The sequence below is a fragment of the Heliangelus exortis genome, chromosome 12, assembly GCF_036169615.1.
Source record: "Heliangelus exortis chromosome 12, bHelExo1.hap1, whole genome shotgun sequence".
In the NCBI taxonomy this organism is placed as follows: Eukaryota; Metazoa; Chordata; class Aves; order Apodiformes; family Trochilidae; genus Heliangelus; species Heliangelus exortis.
In genome coordinates, this window is record NC_092433.1 from 2,311,862 (window position 1) to 2,337,669 (window position 25,808).

At 39.1% G+C, this 25,808-nt stretch overlaps 1 protein-coding gene across 2 annotated transcripts in view; it reads left to right on the forward strand.

Annotated features, from left to right (window-relative positions):
• ATG7 (autophagy related 7) overlaps nt 1-25,808 on the forward strand; it is a 102,277-nt gene that overhangs the window by 38,371 nt on the left and 38,098 nt on the right. For both annotated transcript variants that reach the window (XM_071755412.1, XM_071755411.1), the window contains exon 18: nt 2,197-2,319. In XM_071755412.1, the coding sequence (XP_071611513.1) occupies nt 2,197-2,319 (123 nt within the window). The remainder of the gene's footprint in view (nt 1-2,196; nt 2,320-25,808) is intronic.

The window sequence follows — 25,808 nt, forward strand, 5'->3', positions numbered from 1 at the left end:
AAGTGTGGTCAGAAGGTTCCAAATGTTTGTCCTAGTCACCTATAGCTGTCTTTTTCCCCTGCATATAGCTGTGGTTCAAATGGTTTTATTTCTGGGTTTTTTGGAAACATTAAGGATGCAGTAGATGAACCTCCAGCTAGATGGACACTTTGTATGAATGAGTGTAGATCCAAGTCTGTTTTTCTGGTAAACTGAGAGTCTGACAGCTAAATATAAATATTTAAATGAGCTTGAATTCCTCTAGGACACAATATAAATGTTGGTAGTCCTGTTGTCCTGAAGAATACTGTTGGGCTATAGATGTTCTCACAATTTTAAGATTTATCAGTGCAAAGGATATTTGAGACCTCTAGTAATTGCTAAACTAGAAAACAGTAAAACTGTTGAGAGTAAATAGTGGTTTTGCTTGAGTTAGATAAATTCATAATGAAACAATTGTGTGTGTGCCCTCCTTTTTCCCTCTGCTCTTGCCCAAAGAAGGGTGAATGGCTTCCATTTTTAAACCTTGGAGTGAAGCTCACTTGGTTGAAGTTTTAAAACAGAACAGACCTTCCAAGGTGTTTTTTAAATTAATTTCCAGAGGAAATGAATTTCCCTGGTTACAGAGAAGTTGCACAGGGAAACGTATCCATCAAAGAATGAAAAACCAGGTATCTGTGCACGGAGTCCAGGAGCCAGGATGGCTGATTTGGGTGCTTTTCCTCTGAGTGGGCACTTCTGGAGATGCATTTGTCTGTAAGTGCTGGGCTTATGCTGGAGCTTTTTTCCAATCCAGCTGTACCCCAGTGTCAGCAGAGGACATGTTTCTGAGAAGTCTGAGGTGACAGAAGTGCAGAGCTGCTTGTAAAGCTGGTGTGGTGAAGGAGGACTCGTGCAAGGACTCAAGACATGCATGGGGTTTGGCTACACAGGAACAGTGTATGTGTGGGGAGGGTGAGAGGCAGGAGCAAATCATCAGGAACAGCAGCTGGAAGAGGTGCAGATCCTGGCTTTTTGAAAGGATCATAATTCTAAAAAAATAAGTCTCACAAACTGCTTGCTCATTATCCCCTTCTTGTGTTCTTTGTTCTTGAAGTGACATCGATTTATCTGAGGAAGGTGATAATTGAGATGTATCTACTGAGAAAGGCAACAGTGTTTTTGAGAGGACCAGGTTTTTGGCAGGGATTTGGCTTCGTGGATTAAACCACTCCATAATCTCTTGTGAAGAGCTTCCATCTTCTCTATGTGGTGGGACCCTGGCAACCCTTCTCCTGCCTCTCTGTCCTCAGTGCCCTATATACTTACTGGCTGCTCCTTTGTATTCAAATATTGTGTGTTGCTGAAGTTCCTGCATGCATACTGCTCTCCTCCATGAATCTCCATAGAAAAAGTTGCTTTGCACTCTGTCCAGCTCAGCTGCTCCACCTGTGACACTGGTGGCAGCAGAGCAGGATCTTGGTAGAACAATGGTAGAACAAAACCAGGAAAACAATGGATACTGGGATTGCTCTATCACCAGTTTCTTCCACGTTCTTGCTACCTGCTTACACCAAACTTGCAAAATCCTTTGACATTTATCTTTTCTTTCCTCAGTTTCCATCATCCTCGATTGAAATCAGCTTGTCAGTTACTTCAAGTAACATGGATTGTGGTCAGGGGGTTGAGAGGAGCATAGGCTGAAACCCTCCTTGCAGGAGTCTGTAAGACTCTCAAAATAAAAAGTAAACTGGGAAAATGAGAGTAGAAAAATAGTGGTGTTTAAGGTGCAATAGTCCCAGAACCATGAATCTCTGGAGACAGGGAGGATGTTGGACTTGGACACTGGCTTGGGGAATTTTTCAGTCTGTCCCAGCATGGTTCTTTCCCTTAACTGATACACTGGAACGGTCTTTTATTGTTACTCAAATGCTCCTTTCATGAGTTTGCAACTAAGTTTTTCTTCTTGCCATATAATCTGTCTTGTAATGAGTTTAAAAATATGTTAAAATCATGAAGTCTTAAACCTTACATCTCTTTCCTCTTAACTCCACCTTTGCCCACTTCAGAAATTCAAGTTGAGAGAAATGATTTTTCTCTGTAATTTTTACCTGTTTACAAAATACAGGCATTTTTTGAGGGTTTAGAAAGACTCTACTTTCATTTTGTGAGCAGCATATGGTGAATCACATGATGGGAATCTTACTTGAAATCCTTTTCTGTTTGTTTATTTGACAGGTCCTTGACCAATACGAACGAGAGGGGTTTAATTTCCTAGCAAAAGTTTTTAATTCTTCACATTCCTTCTTGGAAGACTTGACAGGTCTAACTTTACTACACCAGGAGACACAGGCTGCTGAGGTAAGAAAATACACTTTGCATGTTAACAATAAACAAGTGGAAGTGAGGGGTGCTTGGCTTTATGTTCAGCTCCATAACTTTGTGATTAAATAGAATCCATCAGTGATATTTTATTCACAGGATGATCTACACAAGCCACAGGTATGTTCCCTCCATTGAGATAAAGGATGTCCTCTTCATGTTATAGAATTGAGTTGGAGAGGTCATTATTTTGTGCAATAGATGATGGGATGCATGTTGGCAGCCAGTTAGAAATATGTAGCACTATTATTATTTATTTTATGATTGTCACATTTTATGAAATTACAAAAAAATTTTAAGTGACACTTCTGCTTAACAGTTCTGAATTTATATCAGGGGAGTTCCATGTCATCTAGGAGGGTGAGTTTCCTTGGAAGTGTACACTTGTGCAAGTGTTACAAGTCTTGTATACAAAGAACTGAGGAGGGGGAGCCATGGTAGCACAGAGCCCAAGATTAGCTAAAACCCCCAGTACTTACACAGGTTCCTAGGTAGGTTAGACATCAGCTGACATTAATTTTAAATTCTTATGAAAAGGATTTTTTACATAAAACTGGTGATTTATGTTATATGGTATAAAGAAATATATTACTGGTTTAGGTCAATCTAAAATGTAATTATTGTACTGCTTGATTCTACTTGTGTCTGGCAACAGAAGTTGTAATGTGAACTGAAGTTGGGGTATGGTTTGATCTTATGGGCAACAACTGGATCTAAAGAGCTGCAATGTTGAGCTGGTCCCATAAAAGTGAAACAGATACCTGTCTTAATTTTGTATTTTAATTGTGATCTGTAACCTTTACTCTGTCTTCAAATGTCTGTACTGTTCTCCATCTGTAATTGAATTTTGGTGTAGTCATATCACGTGGATGTTTCCAAAGTTGGCTTGGAGAGGTGATCATTCAGTCACTGGAGCCCTTGAAAATGCTATAGCTGTTTTTTCAGCTGGAAGTGGCTCAGCAGTGTTACTTAATAAGGTTTGTGGGGGATAATGGTGATTTGGTTCTCTGTTTCATGTTCTAACCTTTTAAAATAATTGGAGCACATGCTGGAGATATTAACTATGAAATACCTGGTGTATTCTGAAATCAGCCTGGTGATAGCTAGAAAAAATTTAAATATATGTATATGAGAAGGATCCAACAGAGGAAACAAATGGGCTTTACCAAGTGCTACTCATTTACAGTAAAAGCCATTGCCATCCCTGTCTTTGAGGCTGCTGAGAAGTGTCTAGTCTGCTAATGACAGTATTAAAAACACTAGCCCAAGTTAGTCATCTATAATTTTGCAGATATTAATTACATTTTGCAGCTTCATAACTTTTACAGGTGTTTGTTTAAAAAGCTTTAGATATTCTTTACGATCTTTAGAGTCTGGTGTGAGTTTATTGCAGCTTAGTGAAGTTGAAAGTTTGGCATAAAAAATGGAACTAGTAGGCTTTCAAAAATCTTTGGGTTCACCAGTGAGATTCATGCAGTGATATCGTGGCTCATAGGTGGAAAAGGTGGTGTACAAAATATTTGCAAAGCTAATGCATTCAAATCAGCCCAGCTGCTATAGAACCTGCAGCTGTATTTTTGTAAAAAGCTGTGTTTTTGTAAAAACTCATCTGTTTTATCAGGGTAACTGTTTTAATTGTCTTGGTAAAGTTTGTTTATGAACAGTAAGGTCCAACAAGCAGATTATTTGCAGATTCTGGAGTGTGCTTGCTTTCTTTGGATTAAAAGACCTGGATTTTTTTTCATGTTTTGCCACTGTTAACTGGAAAATAAGGAGGTGGTTTTAATGTCCCCCACTACTTCCTCAGGGAGAAACCTGGGGCAGTTTTCTTAAAAAAGGTAGGAGCACAGGAGAGAGCTTTAGTGTATTTTCTGTTGAGTTGTGTTTTGAGCTTTTTTTTCTCATACAATGCATTATGTTGCTGAGTTACAAGACTTCAAAGTGGTATTTCAGGCTACTTCTGAGCTAAAATGGAGGCAGTAGATTTGGTAAGATCAGTGCTTTTGATTTATGTTTATATGCTTAATACATGGCATTCTAAAAAACTGTAAATGCAGTGACAGAGGTTTCATAAGACACATGGGCTGATTTGCTAATTAGAATATTTGACTGTTCCTTTGAGAAGTTATTCAGTCTTCTTGCTTTAAAAGGGTTGCTTTTAAAATATCAATTCTGGAAGAGCATTTAATTGAATATTGTCCTCAGAATGCTTTGTTGTGGGCAGAAGAACAAGAGCTTTTGTCATGCTGGTCTTATGCCTCAGAATATTGCATCTGCAGTTGAATCACACACTTAGCCTTGATTCAGCAGAGTGCATCTCAAGTTGGATGACACACTTAACTTTTTAAAAATCACCTAACAAAAGCTTAGCTGATTCCATGAGTTGTGTGTGAGTGCTTTAATGGTGTAAATAGTAAGCTATTTTTTAAGAATTGCTTCTAAGTTTTGTGTTTCTTAAAAGGGGCTCTGGATAAGTCATGTGTGTTCCAGATGAGTCTCTATGTTAAATAGAACATTTTTGGATGGCCTGAAGCTTCCATGAAGACAGTATCTTTCTGCAATGCTTAGCATAGTGCCCAGATTAAAACAATACAAATTGCAGTAAGATATGAAAGCCTTTCTACTTACTAAATAATTTTTAAACTTGCATTGTTCCATTTCCTCTCCCAGTGCTGTGCTGTTGAGCTGAGTATTAGTACCTTCTTGACATACTTTACCTTCTCTTTTTTAAGTGACTGATGAAAATATAATCATAATTCAGAGTAGAAAATTTACCAGATTGTTCAAACTTATACTAACTGCAGAGTTTTCAGTCTATAGAGCACTTACTTCTTCAACATGACATGCATCAGGAAATTATAAATGTTTTGCATGACCTTCCTTAGCATGTTGGTTTACTTGGTAAATAATAAAATTAGCAAATATTTTGATTCTGTCTTGATGTGACAATAAATTCCAAGCATCTGCTTTCCCCCATCCAGCTTTAATTTTGGTTCTGTGGGACATATTTTGTTTTTTAATACCAGTTAGGTATTTCTGTAGGGTTTCATCAAGAGACTCTGATGACATGCATGGCTTTGAAGGCCCAGAAGCTGTGGGAAACTCCCACATCAGCACTTGGACCTTGGTTCCCCTGGACACAGTTCACTTTGGGAGCTGCCCAAGCTCACTTAAAAAAATTACACTTCTGTTTTCCCAATGACTTTGCCTCCTTACTCCTAATGTGAACTTCTCAGCTTGGTGTTTGCTCAGTATATAGACAATTTTAATAGCTGGGCTTAAAATAGCAAAAGCCTGTGTGGTTCTTGAATTATTAATCAGAAGCTGGAGGTCTTGGTTTGGAGACAGAACCACCACCAACTGAATGACTTCCAGATATCACAGTGGAACTCTAAAATCAGCTGCTTTGCTTGCCATGTATGTGAGATTTAACCCTGCAGAATATGTGGGATTTTGCAGGTCTGGAGAGCTCTCTTTGTAGTTAAAATAGTCTCATATATCAGGTTTGCCTATACCTCAGCTTTCCTGGTGTGCACTTCATTTCTCTGTGGGAAAGATGAATTTTCACTGATGTGCCACACTTGTGGAAGTAAAACTGACAAATTAATGAATGCCACAGACAGGATTATTCCATAGTTGTGGAAGATGCACTCCCTTTTGTAAGATTTTCTAAGAAACCTTTAAGGGTGCTTATTTAATTGTTACATCAGAACCTGCTGCCACTGTTCTCCAAAGCCCAATTAATCCAAGTAACCAGGCTTATCCTTACCTGAACATACCTGAGTGCTCTTGAAATCACTAAGAGTTAAAATTCTGCTGAAATATCTGGATAGAAGGAGTGATAATAGTAGCAAAGTAAAATTTTTGCATGAATTCCCTACAGTAGCTGAACTTCCATACAAGACTTTTCCAGCTTTATCCATCTTCAGAAGTACAGAAACTTAATTTTTCTCAGTTCTTAATAAGACCTAAGTATAAATATGTGTATTTAAAGTATAAATATAATATAATATTAGTATAAAGTATAAATATAACAATATAATATGAAGTATTGTATTATTATATATGTATTACATATATATTATATATGTATTATTATATATTATATATTATGTATATGATATATGCAATATATAATATACATGATGCATAATATATATTGTACATGATATATATTATATGTAGTATATAATTATATAATATAATTATATTATATTATAATTATATTAATTATATATCATATAATATATGATGTATATATTATATGCAATATATATTATATATCATATAATATATGATGTATATTATATGCAATGTATATTATATATCATATAATATATGATGTATATTATATGCAATGTATATTATACATCATATAATATATGATGTATATATTATATGCAATGTATATTATATATCATATAATATATGATGTATATAATATATATTATATGCTATATATAATATATATTATGCATAATATATATTGTATACAATATATATTATCTGTAATATATAATATATGATGTATGTAATGTATAAAGTATATAAGGTATAAATATATTTTTATTTTAAATCCCTAAATTACTTGGATGTTTAGCAAGCATAACTATACTTCCTGCTTTCATCAGGATGAAAGAATAAATAAATAAAATTTTCACTTTATGACTGATTAAAGCACAAGAAGTGGTAGGACTCTTTGCCATCTCAGAGAGAATCAAAGAATTTTGAAAGAAAGAAAATCTGAACCAGAGGCCAGATATTGGTGCTAGCAGGTCATGATGTCTCTGGTTTTTTACTTCTGTAATTTTGTACTTTGGGTTTTTTGTCTCTTAAAATGTGATCCATAGTGTCTGTAGTTTCTCTGACAAGTTCTTGTAGTCAGTGAATGAGCCCTGTTTGGTGTTTGCAAAGTCTCCTTGCTGTGCTGGTTTACTGAAGCACAAACAATGCAGATTAGGACTCAACTCCTACAGAAGGATGGGGTTGATTTAAAACAAACAACTGAAAAACCCAACCCAAACATGCTAGTGAAACGCTCTGAGTTATTTAAATAGAAGAAAATATAAAGAAACCCTCTTTTATTCTGATTCTGCACTTATTTGAAGTTTGTGCCTAACCATTTTTTAAGCCATCCCTTGGGGAACAAGGCTTAGTTGTGTAAGAGGCAGCTGGTATTGAAAGTGAACTTTGTACTTACCCAAATTTGGAAGAAAATTCAGAATTTCCAATCTGCTTTGCTATTAAAAATATCCTTCTTGTTTCTGATTCTACAGTATATTACCCTAATGTATTTCATGGTGAAAAAATAACACAAAGAGCTAAAAACAAACAAACAAAACAGAAAAAACCCAGCAATATTATGATAGTAAAATCCACAACTTTACTTATTTTTTTTTTTAACCAAGCAATATTGAGAATTTAAGAAAATTTCCCACAAAAACACTACTAGTGGGTCGACCAAAATTAATATTTGACACTTTTCTGTGTCTATGAGGTTTTTGCTTTTCCTTCATGTTTTTAATCTGCTGCATTTCAGGAGAAATTCATTTTGACAGATTCAGGCCTGCCCTGGAATCTCTTTTTTAAGAGATTAAGAGATTAGTCTGTCTTTCAGGAGGTGGGTTATTTTTTATTCTGAGTTTTCTCATGATGTCAATTAGTGTCATCATTTTTATTCATTCATCAAGCAATATTTCCCAGATCTTTAAATAATGATAATTTTTTTTCGGGAAAAAAAAAATTAAAAAAAAAATGCTGCTGAACACAGGCCAAATGAGAAATGAACCTTGGTTATGGCAGACTTAAAAATGTATGTAAATTTCCAGTGCTTTCTCCTTCTTCTGCTTTGCTACTACATGCCTAAAATAGATTTACTAAGTCTGTCCTTTACCACAATGCTCTGCTCAATCTGTAGTGGTTCTACTGTTGAAATTTTTCCAAGAGAGGTAATTGTTACATCAGCACCAAGCAGTTCAAACTGAGTTTTACAGCCTTTGAAGAGGCACAGATGTGATCTTTCTGATGGTGCCTATGCTGAGCTTTGAAGGAATATCTGAAGAGGAGGCAGCAGTGTGCCCAGGTGGCCAAGAAGGCCAATGGCATCCTGGGCTGGCTCAGGAACAGCGTGGCCAGCAGGTCCAGGGAAGGGATTCTGCCCCTGTGCTCAGCCCTGGGGAGGCCACAGCTTGAGTCCTGTGTCCAGTTCTGGGCCCCTCAGCTCAGGAAGGAGCTTGAGGTGCTGGAGCAGGTCCAGAGAAGAGCAAGGAGGCTGGGAAGGGATCCAGCACAAGTCCTGTGAGGAAGGGCTGAGGGAGCTGGGGGTGTTGAGGCTGGAGAAGAGGAGGCTCAGGGGAGACCTCATCACTCTCTCCAACTCCCTGAAAGGAGGTTGGAGCCAGGGGGGGGTTGGGCAGATATCTGTGGGACAAGAGGGCATGGACTAAAGAATTTTTTCCTAATATCCAACCCAAACCTCCCCTGGCAGAGCTTCAGCTCTGCCAGGGGAGGTTTGGGTTGGATATTAGGAAAAAATTCTTTGCAGAGAGGGTGATCAGGCATTGGAATGGGCTGCCCAGGGAAGGGGTGGATTCTCCATCCCTGGAGATATTTCAAAAGAGCCTGGATGTGGCACTCAGTGCCATGGGCTGGGAACCACGGGGGGAGTGGATCAAGGGTTGGACTTGATGAGCTCTGAGGTCCCTTCCAACCCAGCCCATTCTAGGATTCTATGATCTGAGAAGTCTTTCCTCTGTTCCATACCCAAACATGATGCCTTTGTCTTTCCCCTGATGCCTTCAGTGGTAATTCCCATTATTGTTCCTAATAATACTCAAATGCCCTTCCTAGGAATTGCACCAGCAACCAGTGTGCACAAATACTTCTCTTTTGTGATCCATCAGAATAAAAGTGTTGATCCCTTCAGGCCTGGGAAGGCCACGTGCAGTCCTTGGAGTTACAAACATATTTTCATCAGACAGCACTTGCTAATGTGTGAATTCCAAACAGAGATTTTAGAAGTGAGGACAGGTTACTCCTATCACTTGGGATGAATAAATCTACCTTGTCATAAACCTCCTATGTCAGCTTGTCTCAAAGCCATGAACTTCAGGAAACTACAAAGCCATGGAACTACTCCTTCAGGAAAAGGAGCTACTGATTAGCTGCATAGATTGATAGTTTAATAAAACTTTTATAGCTATTAGTCAAATGAAACCCTGCAAACTCAAATGTAAGAATACTTGGGGGCAGAGAAAACAATGACTGCTCTGTGTGAATAATTTTTTTGTATTTAAGCTGCTGTTGGTATCAAGCTGTGGTTTTTGTTTGAAACATCAAATATGTGGGAAAAAAATTAAACTTAAGTCACTGAAAGAAATGGAATTAATGGCATTCGGGTTAGTAGCAGGCTGCACTTTTTTTTAAAAAATGATATATTCAACTCTGAATTGCTTTCATAGTGCTAAAACATTGATAGAGTTAAAATCTATCTCCTTATGAAACTGCACAGTGAGTTTTGCATGGCTATAAAATGGAAAGTTCTGTGAATAAACTTATAATCTCATCAGATTTTATGTGAAGAAAAAAGCTATGCAACGAATAGCAGATAGTGCCTCATTCTATATGAGCTATAAAAAAAAATTAGCCTTAGTAATATGGCACCTTTCCAGGTGCTACAAAACTGCTGTAGCATTAATATGTAATCTGTGTTCTCCATAATGTCTGTGCAGATTTTGAGTACTGGCTTGTGTAGGTAATAATTCAGGATTGTCTGTCCTCTTTATAAATAATATTAATAGGTTAGGAGTGTTCAGTATCAGAGCAGGGGGCTCAAAGTGTCTGTGCTTTCTGATGTTTCCTGTTCTAAAAATAACAGCATCTCAGCTGCAAAGCTACATGAGTTTTCTTTTGTATTAATTATTTTAATTGTGCTCATTAGATCAGCATCTAAACAAGGAGTATTTGAACAGATGAGGCAATGCTTTGATTTGTGCCGTGGCAGTATCTATTAACCAGTATTTATTTTTATTTTTATTTTATTATTTTTAGTTAAGAGTATAGCACCCAATTGCTGTACTGAAGCAGTAACATCTGAAAACTTTGTGTTGGTGTCTTTAGAAACCAATCATGACTCTAAGGAAACTTAGTACACTGAATTACATTTTTTACTGTTGTTTTCCATACCCCAGTTTTCACAGACAGTGTAATGATCCAGTACAATAAATTAGCATTAATACAACTGAACAGGTTCCATGTTCTGGCATAGTTTCTTTGCCAGTGGTTGACATTCCAAGGGGAAGTTACAGCTGACTTCTGTAACTGAAATGACTGATCTGGTGAGTAGGAACTCAGCACTTCTGAGGCATCACCAGAATTTCTGGCACTGGGGGACACAGCAATTTGAAGTCTGTGAAGGATTCATAAAACTTATTATTTTTAGGCACCTAATGAGAAAGCAGTGAGGACCCAGCTGCCAAATGTGGTAGGGAGGGACTGAAGAAGAGTGGTTTGTTGGATTTAATTTTGTTATTTATTGCACATTTAATAATGTATATATGATATAAATTATATAATGCACCTGTCTGAAAGGAAGCATTTGTTCTGTTCACTGTTGAAATGGCCTTTGAGCAGTGCTGCTGCCAGATCCTCACATCCCTTTTGATTTAAATCAAGATAGCATATTTTTCTGTTCTGAATGCTGTGATAATATTTGGCATTTTTGGTGGATTTAGGGTTTCTGTGGCTTCAAGGGTTTAGGCAAGAGCAAGCTGATGGAAGGGTGCAGGAGGTGCTGTACCTAAGTCCTTTCATGCCCCATTGGCAAAGATTCAGGTAGTCCCTATTGCTGGCAGTGCCTGATCTGCAGGGTGAATAACAGGACCTGATTGTGACACTGGGAAGATTTAACAAAAATAAATGGCATTGAAGTCACTTTGTTTAGTGAAGATAAGAGCATTAATATGATAAAAGTAAAAAACCTCTCAAGAGTCCTCTGTTTCTCATGCAAATTCAGAAACCCCTGAAGTAAACTTTTTGGGAATAACCATCTAACATTTCAGTAAGCTGCCCTGATTAGACATTCATTTTGTGGTTCTGTCATAAAAAAGGTAATTTTTTAATTGGGATAGAGACCTGATTTTCTGTGTAACTGCAGCATTAACTGTATGTGGTAAACAAAAGAAGAATTACCAAGTGCTTAGGATCTTGGTCCTGTAGAAAGAATGCCTTAATGCTTCCCTCTGCTCTCAGCTTCCTTCTCTGATGCTCCAGTGTTACTGAAATAGGGCACTTTTATATCCACAAAGATAAAAGTAATGCAATGTAAGCTTCTTAAAATTCAAGTTGTGTAAAGGAGAGGGCAGGGAAAGTTAAGGCAGCTTAATGGTAAGCCTCTCAGCCCCCCAAAATAAATTCTTCTGAATCCTTTTGCATTTCCCTGTTGTAGTAATAAAGATTGTAAAGGTATCAGCTGTCCTGGTCCCCTTTTGCACAGGGTGTACCAAAAGGTTCCCAGGTGGCCTTTACATGTGAGACCCATCTAGATGCATCCCACCTTATAATGACTCAAATGCTCTTCAAAATTACTGTAAATTTGGGTTCTTTTTATTCTGCTAACCTAATACTTGATGTCCTGCTGTAAGGAAGCCCAGAGGAACTCTGTCAGTCTGAGTAACAGAAAGAACAATGTTCATAATTCCTGAAGTAACCTCAGAAAACTGGATCTGTCTTAAGAATGCAGTCCCTCTATGGGAATTCTAGTGAAGACTTGTTAGTCAGTAAGCAACAAAGTTTATGAATTAATGCTTAAAATACTGGGAGGGAACAAGTGCATATCTGGAGACAAAATATGATCCTCTTGGTGAAGGGTTTTTAAGCCCCCTTTCTTCCCCTTAGCAGGATGCTGACTTTTTCTTTGTCCTTGCTCTAATCAGTTTTCCCACTTTGTGGGATTTAGGATTAGACAGGTGGTGAGGACAAGAGTTGCATTTCCCAAAATATTTAATTTTTAGCCAAGGAGGTTTTATAAAAACAAGACTTTCTTTTGGGCCAGGTTACAAGTTTGAACAAGGTATATATTGCTAAAACAGTATTTGGTAAATTAGGATTATAGCCTGCATTCTCTCTCTTTTGTTTTGAGTTTTGGAGTTGTTTTCTTTGGTTGTTTTTTGTTTGGATTTGGGGTTTTTTTTTATGGGTTTGGTCATGGGAAAAGGAAACTTCTTGAGAGATTTTCAAGCTACGTTGACTGCTTTTCTCTATAGGAAAAATCTCCAGCAAAGAAGGGAGAAGCAAAGTAATTTAAGGATTAAGTATCTTCCAATATATTTGTTAAAATGAAGAATGAGTAGGCTGCTCAAGATGAGTTCTGTTATTCTCATGTGACAAATAAGACATTAAACAACACAGACAAACATGCTGATAAACTTTGGTTTATAATTAAGAACATAAATTACACAATGTGCATCTTAGTGCAAGCAAACAGTTGCAGAGTATATGGGCCCCTGTGGGTCATTTGAGTGAGAAAAGAAAAAAAGTTTGCTGCTGGACAAATTATTACCAGATGCAGATTTCAATAAACACATTCTGCTGTGGCCTTACCCAAAGGTGCTATGAATTTCTTGAGGCAAGTCTGCTCTGCACTCAATGAACAGCTTAAAGCCTGAATGCTAATTGAGTTACTGGATTATGTCTGAGTAGACTCCATCCCCCTGGTTTTTAATGTGCTCTCTTCATTTTGTAAGCCATTGAATGTCCACAAGAGTGCTTTACTGCTCTTTGTGTTCTCCTGGCAGTCTCTGGTTTCCTCTGAAAATGTCTCTCAAACTTTTTCTGAAGGTATCGATGGAGTTGTGTGAGAGGACTTGTCCTGCCCATTGTCACAAAGACCAAGAGCATCAATATTTTGTTATTGCCAGCATGTAATTTCTGACTTTTCTGTACAAACAGTAGGAGCCTTTTTCCTGTCCTTGTAAACTACTGATTTTCCTGTCAATATAGGTGGAACTAATAAGTGGTAATAAATGAAGCTGATTGCAGTGCAAAGAGTTGTTGAAAAATCATGCATGAAAAATCAAGCTCCTCTTTAATGCCAGGGATTGCTAATTCACATTCCCATGACAACCAGAGGAAACTAAACATCACAGATCTTAATTTTAAAACATCAAGACCTATTCCTATGGGGAAATCTAATTTAGAAAACCCTTTGTAAACTTCTTCTCAAATTTTCACAATGTCTAAGGGCTTCTTTCTTTCTGAGGATGATTGGATGGATGAAGATCTACATCCATATTGTTACTATAATGCAAACATTGTTGGCTGAAGTTGACACTAATTTTTACAGAGATTTATAAAACAGGCAAAAAAATTAGAACTAACCTAGCTCTCACTGGGCTGAGTTTTCTTGGTATGTGATTCTGAATATTTTCCTAGTATTTACACTTCAGTGAACATCTCTATGAAGCACTCGGGGTTTTTTTTGCCTTATTTTAGTTCAGGTTCTCCTGAAGTTTCCTTTTTACAACCTCTTTTCTTGAACACAGTATAACTTGGCTTCTAGCTGAAGTCTGCTATGCAACAGACTTGTTTTTATGGAATTGGCTGGAGTCCTGGAGAGACCACCTGATAGCTTAGGAGTGATAAAAATTAATGACCAGTTCCATAGTTAGAACCCAGTTTTGATTCCCAGATTATCCTATTTGTGCCTCAGAAGATAAAGGTTGCTTGTCTTATCACTTCAGTGATAATTTTTCCTCAACAGTGACTCCTCTTAGTTGATTTAAGAGCAATCTGATGAAAAGTCATGTCCTTGTAAGTGGAAGTAAAAGTATTATTCATAGGATAAAATTTTTTCCCAGAAAAAAAGGTTTCATTTTTCTGTTTTGAGAGTATAACTTAAAAAATAAAAAAAAATTTTTTTATTGATTTCTGGGTTTTTTTGGTCTCTCAACTTTTAAAATCCCATTGTAGATCTTAATTAGCATGCTTCAAATTGTCATTGAGTCTGGGACACTGAAATCATAACTCACATGTGATATTTCATGAAACAAGGGCAGCTTGTGAGTTACTGAGTTTGGTATTTTCATACCCAGGAAGACTTCTGTCCTACAGGTGTGATGGTGGTTTTAAAAATTATTTAGTTGTTACTGAGCAATGTTAAAACAACAGAGTTTTATTGAATAAATATGAATGGCTTTGATAAGGGGAAAATGCTAGACCTTGAAATCTAACTATGTACTCTTCAAGTTGAGTTTGCAAGCCTTAATATGAGGTGCAAATCATGGCTAAAACGTGAGTAAGAACCTGTATGAAGTGTTACTAGTTTTGTCTTTAGCTTTTTCAACATGTTAACTCTGTCAGTGAAGGCAAGGTGGCCAAATGCAAGCCCTAAGACCTTCTTGGGAATTCTGAGTATCCTGAGCATGTGAAAAATGAGGATCACATATGGCACGTAGTCATTTTTTTCCAGTAGAAAACATATACCAGTTAATTATTACATATACCAGACTTTGGGTAGGATGAAAAATTTGCCCAGAGGAGTTGAGAACTCTCCATCCTCAGAGATACCCCAAAGCAGTGTCCTCAGTTCATAGAATCATAGAATCATGAGGCTCCCCTGAGCCTCCTCTTCTTCAGGCTGAACAGCCCCAGCTCTCTCAGCCTCTCTTCATAGGGCCTGTGCTCGAGTCCCTTCACCAGCCTGGTTGCCCTCCTTTGGACCTGCTCCAGGACCTCGATATCCTTCCTGAACTGAGGGGCCCAGAACTGGACACAGGACTCAAGCTGTGGCCTCACCAGGGCTGAGTACAGGGGCAGAATCACTTCCTTGGACCTGCTGGCCACGCTGTTCCTGAGCCAGCCCAGGATGCCATTGGCCTTCTTGGCCACCTGAGCACACTGCTGGCTCCTCTTCAGCTTCCTGGCAATCCAGACTCCCAGCTCCCTTTCTGCCACTCTGTGCCCAGCCTGGAGCTCCCCATGGGGTTGTTGTGGCCAAAGTGCAGGACCCAGCACTTGGAATGTTGAACCTCATCCCGTTGGAATCAGCCCAACTCTCCAGTCTGTCCAGGTCCCTCTGCAGAGCCCTCCTGCCTTCTGGCTGGTCTACACTTCCTCCCAGCTTGGTGTCGTCTGCGAATTTGCTGATGATGGACTCAATTCCTTCATCTAAGTCATCGATAAAGATATTAAACAGAACTGGGCCCAACACTGATCCCTGGGGGACACCACGGCCGCCAACTGGATGCAGCCCCATTCACCATCACTCTCTGGGCCCGGCCCTCCAGCCAGTTCCTAACCCAGCACAGGGTGCTCCTGTCCAAGCTGCGGGCAGACAGCTTTTTCAGGAGAATGCTGTGGGAGATGGTGTCAAAGGCTTTGCTGAAGTCCAGGTAGACCACGTCCACCGCCTTCCCCTCATCCACCAGACGGGTCACCTTATCATAAAAGGAGATCAGGTTGGTTAGGCAGGACCTTCCCTTTCTAAACCCGTGCTGGCACAGTTCAAGCACCCTGCACTGGTTTGTGTTTCAGTCCTCCTGGGACTTCAGAGCAGCCATGCTGACTGTGAATGAAGCTACACAGGCAGGTGTTGTCTTATTACTGAAGTGTAGCCTGGTGCAAAATTATTATTTAATGGCACCTGGCTCTCTGATAGCACATGAAGACAAGAAGTGAATAGAGGCTCTTCCAGTTAAAACACAAAATAAACATAATCAAACCAGTCTGTGCAGAATGAGCTTTAAGCCAATTTCTGTATTACAGAACTAATTTTGCAGAAATTTTCTGTATGTGCATTAGTACTTTGTCATCTTAAAATACAGGTTCTGTGTAAGTACTTAATATACATGAAATAAATTTCTGTAATTTCCAAGTACTGACTCAAGCCTACCTGGCAATGAATTTGATCCTCTGCAAGTTGTGTGTGAAATGATGTAAGTCAATAATTATATACAAAAAATACATAGTTAAGGAAAATATGCATACTGGGATTTAGATGTAGGTAACTGCTAAGGTGCTTATTTATTTTTCTATAGCTAGAGTAGAAAGATCCACAAACACAGGGAAGGGATGCACAAGTAAAACCTGTAAAGGATTAAGTAATTGCTTTGCAGCCTCTGAGGGGGATAGAGGGTAAGGAGATACAGTTTTAAAAGGGTTAAGATGTTGAAGTTTAGTTATCGAGTGTCTACTGAGTTACTGTGCCAACAACAGCAAACACAAAATGCAAGTTAAACAGAAAAGAGAACTACTACTGGAAGAGAATGTGAAGGCATAACAGAACTATTTAAAATTATTACAGTGCACAGATAGTTTTGCTAATGTTTTGTCATTGTTTAAAAAAAGAAAAAATCATCTAAGGTCTAAATTCTATTTGTCTTCTCGCTTTGAGTAATTGTAGTAGGTGAAGTTTGCCATCCTATGACTCATTCTTCCCCCAAATACTATTTCTTTGAAGAGCCCTTGTAAAAACATGCATTTCAGATAAGTTGGCAATTGTGTAGACTTTCATTCTTCCTGGGTGAGTGATTTATATGTCCTAATCTCTGGATGTGCCTCTGCCACACAGGGTGCATCCCAAAACTGTGCTACTGCTGTACCTGTGGTTACTGTGCCTGCATTTTAGAGAGAATCAAGTTACTTGGTAGGGTATATCAGTCACTGAAACTGGGGCAGTTTATTTCTCCATAGGCAATAATAGTTTTGTATATAATAAATTCTGATATATTGAGCTTGTTCTCAGGGACAGTCATGAAGTGGATTTTAATTCTTTGTCGAATTTAACGATGGAATGGAAAGAGAAGGGGCAAGTACAAAATAAAACATATTTCCAGTCTCCAACAGAAGCCTCTTTGCATGACTTTGGCTCACTATAAGAAATACTAGAATTAATTTGGGAAGCTAAATGACTGAGGCCCATTCAGAAAAGAATTCAAAAGCATCTGTTGTAGCTTTCATGTGTGACTGACTGCTGGGCTGTCTGTTTTAACTTTACCATTGCAAGCAGCCCTGGCTGTATCCTACAGAACAGCCCCAGCTGTAGCCTTTCCTGCTCTTTTCACAATCCTTCACATTTTCTCTGATGGCATAATGGAACAGGCCAGTTCCTACAGGAGAATTCTATACTGAATTCTATATACTCTGAGTTTGTCCAACTGTGCTAGCACATGCTGATGACAGCAGCACGTATGGATATTGATATGGTCAGGATCCTCTCCAGCTGTCTTGGTTCCCCAAAGAGGGGGGTGGATTAAGTGGGGACAGCCTTTGGACTGAGTCCAAACTGTAAAACACAGGCTTACACTTTTAGATGGGTAATGAAATACTTCAAACCCTGACTTTCTTGGAATTACAGGTGTTGGGTAGGGGTTGCTTTCTTGATATTTCTGCTTTCTGGATTTAATCTAGAGCTTAGAATTTGGGTTAAGGTAATTTATAGCATTTAATATGTAATTTAATATCATTCAATATTTAGATTTATGCTTACAGATTGTATTTGGATTACTCAACAAACTGAAGTCTTGGTTATAGCTAAAACACAGATAAAGTTCAAGGAGCTGACTGAATTTTCATGCAGTGGAAGTTAGAGGTAGTTATTGGAGAACTGGGAAACGTGCTGTTAAATGTATTTTTAGTTACCTTGAGGCATAAAGGTTACAAACATTTTTTTGCTAAGTGAGGTTAAACTCAAAGAGGATCAGTCATAAAAAATTACCACTTATAGTATAGCATTAGTGGCATCTTTATCTCATAAGTTGTAACTAATAGAGGATGCTACATGAGTTTTCAGGATAATATAAGAAAAGCTTTAGAATATTTAGAAAACTGATAGGATTTAAGCTCACTTATGAAAGAGAAAAAAAAATTGATCTTGAGTTTCTAAATTGAAGAATTAATATTGTGAGCATTGAGCCTTTTGCTGTCAAAGGAGAATGATGTTCCCAGTCCTAGCATAAAATCTGCTATCCTTTCTGATTGTAAAGTGGGATTTTTCTTCACAGTCTTCTGTTTATAAGCAAAAGGGAAAAACTTGTGGCAGAGGAAGTTGCTCATGGAGTGGATTGCCCATTTGTAAATGTTACTTTAATGTGAAGGGATGAGGTAATAGAGTAAAGCAATAGCCAGAAAGATGCAGTGTTTGACACCATTATAAAAAAACAGCTTCACAGTCATGATCTTTATTGTACTTAAAAAAAAAACAAAGCACACAATAAAAAACTGGAGGGGAGGGCTCTGACTAGTGTATCTGTTTCAGGAAGAGTATCAGGAGTAGTCTAATTTTGTATTTAAATATAGGTCTGATTAATACTTCAGGCATGCAAGAGAGCTATAACATTAAGACTTGTTACTATAGTGAGATGCTATTACAGGCATCACAAGACTTGTTAAACAAGGAAACATGATTACTTTGGATTAAAGAAGTTGCCAAAGGCTTGAAGGATTTATAGGTTCTGCCACTTTGACTTATATATAATTTCATTATTTTGTTGAAAATGTTTACATCTGGAATTAATGCTGATGAAGTGAATCAGCAGGTTTGACAGCTTTTAACCAGTGCTGAGTGAGTGATGGATTTTATTGTGGTATTCTTTAAATCTCAAAATTGCTAGCTGATTTACAGAAAGCAATAAACTGAGCATTTGCACAGAGAAATAAAACTAATTCTTTATAACTGGAGTGATGTGCATCAGAATGGACATCGATTGAAGCGTGTTTCTTAAATGGCTTTATTGTTCATGTGCATATGTGAGAGGAAAGTAAGTCATGGGTAACAGGAGAGGTGCCTGAGGACTGGAGGATAGCAAATGTCACTCCAGTCTACAAGAAGGGCAAGAAGGAGGACCCGGGTAACTATAGACCGGTCAGCCTCACCTCCATCCCTGGAAAGGTGATGGAACAACTTGTTCTTGTCACTATCTCCAGGCATATCAAGGACATGGGGGTCATCAAGAGCAGTCAGCATGGTTTTATCAAGGGTAAATCATGTTTGACTAACCTCATAGCCTTCTATGAGGAAATTACTAGGTGGATAGATGATGGAAGAGTGGTAGATGTGGTTTATCTTGATTTCAGTAAAGCATTTGACACCGTCTCTCACAGCATCCTTGTAGATAAGTTGATCAAGTATGGGTTTGGTGATCAGGTAGTGAGGTGGATCAGGAACTGGTTGAAAGGAAGGAGTCAGAGAGTTGTAGTCAATGGGGCAGAATCTGGTTGGAGGTGTGTGACCAGTGGAGTCCCTCAGGGGTCGGTACTGGGACCGGTGTTGTTCAATATCTTCATCAACGACTTGGATGAGGGTATAGAATGTACCCTCAGCAAGTTTGCTGATGACACTGAGCTGGGAGGAGTGGCTGACACACCAGAAGGCTGTGCTGCCATTCAGAGAGACTTAGACAGGCTGGAGAGTTGGGCAGGGAGAAACAGGATGAAATTCAACAAGGGGAAGTGTAGAGTTTTGCATTTGGGGAAGAACAACACGATGTCCCAGTATAGGTTGGGGGCTGAGCTGCTGGAGAGCAGTGGAGGTGAAAGAGACCTGGGGGTCCTGGTAGACAAGAAGATGCCCATGAGCCAGCAATGTGCCCTTGTGGCCAAGAAGGCCAATGGCATCCTGGGGTGCATTAGAAAGGGTGTGGTTAGTAGGTCAAGAGAGGTTCTCCTCCCCCTCTATTCTGCAGTGGTGAGGCCACACCTGGAGTATTGTGTCCAGTTCTGGGCCCCTCAGTTCAAGAAGGACAGGGAAGTGCTTGAAAGAGTCCAGCGCAGAGCTACTGAGATGATTAAGGGAGTGGAACATCTCCCTTATGAGGAAAGGCTGAGGGAGCTGGGTCTCTTTAGTTTGGAGAAAAGGAGACTGAGGGGTGACCTCATCAATGTTTTCAAATATGTAAGGGGTGAGTGTCAGGGAGATGGAGTTAGGCTTTTCTCAGTGGTGACCAGTGATAGGACAAGGGGTAATGGGTGTAAATTGGAGCATAGGAGGTTCAAGCTGAATATCAGAAAAAATTTTTTTACTGTAAGGGTGACAGAGCCCTGGAACAGGCTGCCCAGGGGGGTTGTGGAGTCTCCTTCACTGGAGACATTCAAAACCCACCTGGACACGTTCCTAGGGGATGTACTCTAGGGGGCCCTGCTCTGGCAGGGGGGGTTGGACTAGATGATCTTTCCAGGTCCCTTCCAACCCCTAGGATTCTAGGATTCTATGAAAGAAGTCTGTTGTGTTTGTGGAGGTGTCTAAGGTCTGGATGGTGGAGACAAAAATGCAAAGCTGTGAGGAGAAAGCCCAAGGATGAGGGAGAGCAAAGCCAATGGGTGGGTCGTGTGTGTCCAAGCAAGGCAAAGCCTGTGTTCAAACACTAGGTAAGGTGAGTGAGGTTTAAATGTTCTGAGTTTGAGGGGCATAGAGGAGTTTAGAAGAACAGAGGAGCCTCAGGCAAAGAGGAAGTGGGAAAACGTGGCTCTAAAAACAAAGGGCTTAAATTTAGCTATTTTCTGCAGCATCCCCAAAATGTGAAATTAAAAAATTAGACAGTGAAATATAAATTCATCACAGCACTGGGGTGTGCTGGGCTTCTGCAATCTCTCTTTTGTGTGGATCAAGAGTGGAGTGAATGCCTATCACATCAGTTTGATTGTTCTGTTAATCTCAGCTGCATTTCACCACTGCCAGAGCCTGGAGTGACATCCAGTCACTTTCTCTAGACAGCTGCATTCCTTTCCATTCTATGAAGTCTGTAGTTCTGCAAAGATGTTTCAAACCAATTATTTTAACAGCTGGCTGATTACAAATTATTTATTGGGTTGTTGGAATTAGCCGAGCAGTCATCATTTGCACTTGTTACCATGATGCAAAATGAGTGTTATGTGTGGTAATGTGAGTATTAGTAAATCTGAATGAGAAAGGAGCAGTACCCAGTGATTAAAGGCTTTGGAGTTTTGAAATAGTCTTACAACATTTGTTTCTTACAAGAAATATTGTAAAAAGAAATATATAATGGCAGAAATTGTCTTGAGTTTCATTTGACTCTCCCCCTGTAATGTGACTCAGGAATTTAGTTATGTAAAAATATGACTAAGTCCCTTTTGCCTTTGAGGTATGGACCTGGGTGAAATCCAGTATGAGGTTGGATTTCAGTAAATTGGAAAAGTTCTTTTGCAGTCTTTGTAACTTTGAATTTGGGACAAAACTACATCAAAAGCTGGAATAGGTTCCTCATCCTGCTATTTCATGATCAGGTGTTTGGGGTTTTTTTCTCTAGTCTAATTACTGAATTAAGCTCTCAGCACCAATAGATCATTCCCTCACAGAACAAAGCCTATAATTTGTCATATATGTTGGGTTTTTTACCTTTTGAAGCACAGCTTTTCTGGCTGTGGAGCGAGTCCCTGGGTAGCCCCAGCAGAGAGTCAAACAGAATCCAGGTGCATACTTTACAGTTAGGGTGACTGCTTAATATGCACCAGAGGATTTGAAAGTGCTGGATTAACTCCTGCTAGCAGGGTGCTCTTTGAGTTATTTATTTTCTGTAATGAAAAGCCAAGTGTGGTTCTGTCCCAGCGTGCCCATGTGAGCAGGTGGGAAGGACAGAGGAGGATCTGTCAGAACTGCTTCAAACCCACCCCATCTGAGCACTGGAAGTCCATGTGCCATATTCAGAGGGCCAAGTCAGCTGTGGGGAAAGTGTTTTCTGAGCTGATGTGTTGGATGCTGACATGCCAAACCTATGTTCCAAATTGCATTCACATCTCTTGGCTTTTAATTTCTTCTTCTTTGCTGTATGGGGCATCACAGAAGCAAAATGGGATGAGGTTCAACACGGCCAAGTGCCGGGTCCTGCACTTTGGCCACAACAACCCCATGGGGAGCTCCAGGCTGGGCACAGAGTGGTTGGAGAGCAGCCAGGCAGAAAGGGACCTGGGAGTCTGGATTGCCAGGAAGCTGAAGAGGAGCCAGCAGTGTGCCCAGGTGGCCAAGAAGGCCAATGGCATCCTGGGCTGGCTCAGGAAAAACGTGGCCAGCAGGTCCAGGGAAGGGATTCTGCCCCTGTGCTCAGCCCTGGTGAGGCCACAGCTTGAGTCCTGTGTCCAGTTCTGGGCCCCTCAGCTCAGGAAGGAGATTGAGGTCCTGGAGCAGGTCCAAAGGAGGGCAACCAGGCTGGTGAAGGGACTCGAGCACAGGCCCTATGAAAAGAGGCTGAGAGAGCTGGGGCTGTTCAGCCTGAAGAAGAGGAGGCTCAGGGGAGACCTCATTGCTCTCTACAACTCCCTGAAAGGAGGTTGGAGCCAGGTGGGAGTTGGTCTCTTTTCCCAGACAACTTTCAACAAGACAAGAGGACACAGTCTTAAGTTGTGCCAGGGGAGATTTAGGCTGGATATCAGAAAGAATTTTTTTTCGGAGAGGGTGCTCAGGCAATGGAATGGGCTGCCCGGTGAGGTGGTGGATTCTCCATCCCTGGAGACATTTCAAAAGAGCCTGGATGTGGCACTCAGTGCCATGGGCTGGGAACCACGGGGGGAGTGGAGCAAGGGTTGGACTTGATGAGCTCTGAGGTCCCTTCCAACCCAGCTAATTCTATGATTCTATGATTCTATGAAAATCTTAAAAAGCTAGCAACCCATTCTGCCTCTCTGAATTCAGAGGTGAAGGTCAGAATGGCAATGATCTCCTACCAATATTATATGTTAGTTGCAATTAGGAAAAATCTGTTAGGCCATGAAAAACATCTTGTCTTGCAAGATTTCAGCTATTTTTTCTCACTGTATCCCACCCAAAGGTATTTTTAAAACGTTGTGGTTGAAGGCAGCTTTTATTCTCTCCCTTGTGCTTCCATTGCCATAGTCACAGATGGTGCTATGTGAACCACTATTATTACTTTTCTCTTAAATGCTTTCCTGGTTTCCCTTTTGCTGTGGCAATTTTTTGGTTATTGTTAGGAGCTGGAACTATTTCATTCATGGGCCACAAATGTTTTCTTTTAGGCATTCAAAATGTCTCATCTTTCTATTGTGTTTTACCAGTTTACTATAAAATGCTCCAGTTCTCTTCCAGTATAGTTTTGTTTAAAACTTCCATTCCTGTTATTTTAAACATTTTCTCAGCATTGCTTTTGTTTTCCAAGATGTCTCATCACTGTCATTTTAGCCATGAAGTCCTGCAGTTCACTTGGTATTTAACTGTATAACACTTCTCTCATGACCTCTGCTCCTCTCTTCCTGATTCCTCTGTTTGATTCACAGCTCTCTGCATTAGCTTTGAATATCTACTTTCCATCACCTGTATATTTCATTTTAATTATGATCTTGTGACCTACATGCTTTGAACTGAAAATGGTAATCTTTGGCACTTTCAGACTTACAAATTTATTTTATGCTATTTAATGGCACACTCCCTGAATGCACAGCTCTAGAATCCTATTATATTTGTATTATTTTATTATAATAGTAGCAGGAAGCTGACATAGGCATGCTTATAAACAATTTGCTTTTCAATAATGGAGTTGGTTTTCCAGCAGAACACCAAACAAAAGCTCTGCTTGTAAATGGTTCTTTCTTGCATTTTTCCTGAGTCGATTGTCACGATAAAAATTCAGAATTTTTCTTCCTTCTTTTTTCCTTTCACAGTAATCTGGGTAAATAAGTAACGTGGCATTAATTCTATTTGTTTCATTTTCAACAGCTACCTGGCAACATAAATGAATTACATTGGTAGTTACTCTGAAGCTGTTAACTGCTTTGTATTCAAATTAATTTGGGTTTGTATTAAAATATTTAAATTTTTCTTTAGAAAGACTGGCACTTAAGATTAGGATCAAGTACTGTCTTGGTATTTCATTTGTTCTCCTGAGCTCCTCTGTGTGTCAGATGCCATGGATGCTGTTTTCTGGCTTCACAGAGCACTTGCCTCAGTGTTTATCCTTTTTCACCTATAAAGTCTGCTTAGGAGTCTGGTTGATTTCCCACTCTTCGTGTACCAACATGCATCTTCTCATGGCTGTGTTCCTTGTCAGGACCTGTTTTTCCTTGACTGTAACGTATCAGGTGTAATTTAAGAGTCATTTGGGGGAAATTCTTTCAGTCCATTGCCCCTTGTCAGCAACCTTCCTCACCTGGGGGACACTTGGTGCCTGGAGTATTATTCTAATATACATCTGTTGCCAAGTCCTGATACTTCCTAGATTTAAACAAAATCTGGCAATGAAACATAAATTACATTTTAAACACTAACATTTATATAGGAAAAGCTTAATTTCTCTCTTTTTTTTTTCTTTCTCCTTGTTCTACTTCTTTCTATCCTAGGCCAGTATTTGATTTAATGTAATTTCATTTAGTCCTAAGGTAAATAAAGCATTTAAGTACTTACTGCTTTAGATGCAGAGCAACCTCTGACTTTTTTAAAAGGAATTGTTTTATATGCATTGTTAAAATGCTGGTGAACTGAGGCATGAGTCAGTCCATCTGCTCCTGGCCTGTACATTTTCTCAAGGCTTTGTATCAGGGCTTTCTCTACTTTATCTTGGAGATTTCTTTAATTTCATATTTTATGAGTTCCCCCTAAATAATTTCAGCAGAATTCCAGGGAAAGAGTGAAGCAGGTGAAAAAGCCTCATTGAAGCTGTTGCTTTGCAGTTACAGAGTCTTTTGTATTAAAACTCTTGTCAGCTTCTTAGGTCACTGCTTTGTTCTTTTGTTGCAAGCTGGAGCACGCTGACATTACTAACAATTCCTGTGAAGGTTTTCACCCCCACATACACACACAAAAAAAAAAAAAAAAAAAGGAGAAGGAGCCCCTTCTCCTACTGACTGCTCATACAGTCAGCTCTGCTCTCTCTGCACCTTTATACACTCTGCTTTGACCAGAGCAGCCACCTAAGTGAAATAGAAATTAAATTAAATTAAATTAAATACCATTTTGAAATTTGTCACTATTGTTCTCACCATTGACTTAAGCACGTTTTAAGTCTAGTTTTTAATCTCTGGCAATTGAGTATTTTCTTCACAGAAAAATACTGGAAGTTCTTGGGAATTACAAAGATATGAAGTCTCTAGCCAAATTTTCCCTGGCAAAAAAATTTTCCCAGTGACAAAAGCTGCCAGCTGATCTGAGTTTTATGTGATGTTTGTTTCTTGTAGAGAACTATTCACTCTGAGATCATCAGCATTTATGTCAACTAGGATTCAACGTTAGATTTTCATTGTTCTTTCCAGAGTTAGAATGTGAATTCTCAGTTATAAAAGACTGATCACATCATAGCTGAGATAGTTCATCTTGAATGTTCAATTAAATTAAATTAAATCCCAGTATATTAGTAATTTTAGCAGAATGTCCTAATCCAAAATGAAAATCAGATGTTCTTCATGGAAATAGGGAAGTCCAGACAATGGGTATTGTATTTAGGTTATAAGACTTGTGTTCTTTTTTTTTTTTTTTTTTTTTTAATTTTCATTGTTTACATTGTAGGCAAGTCTTT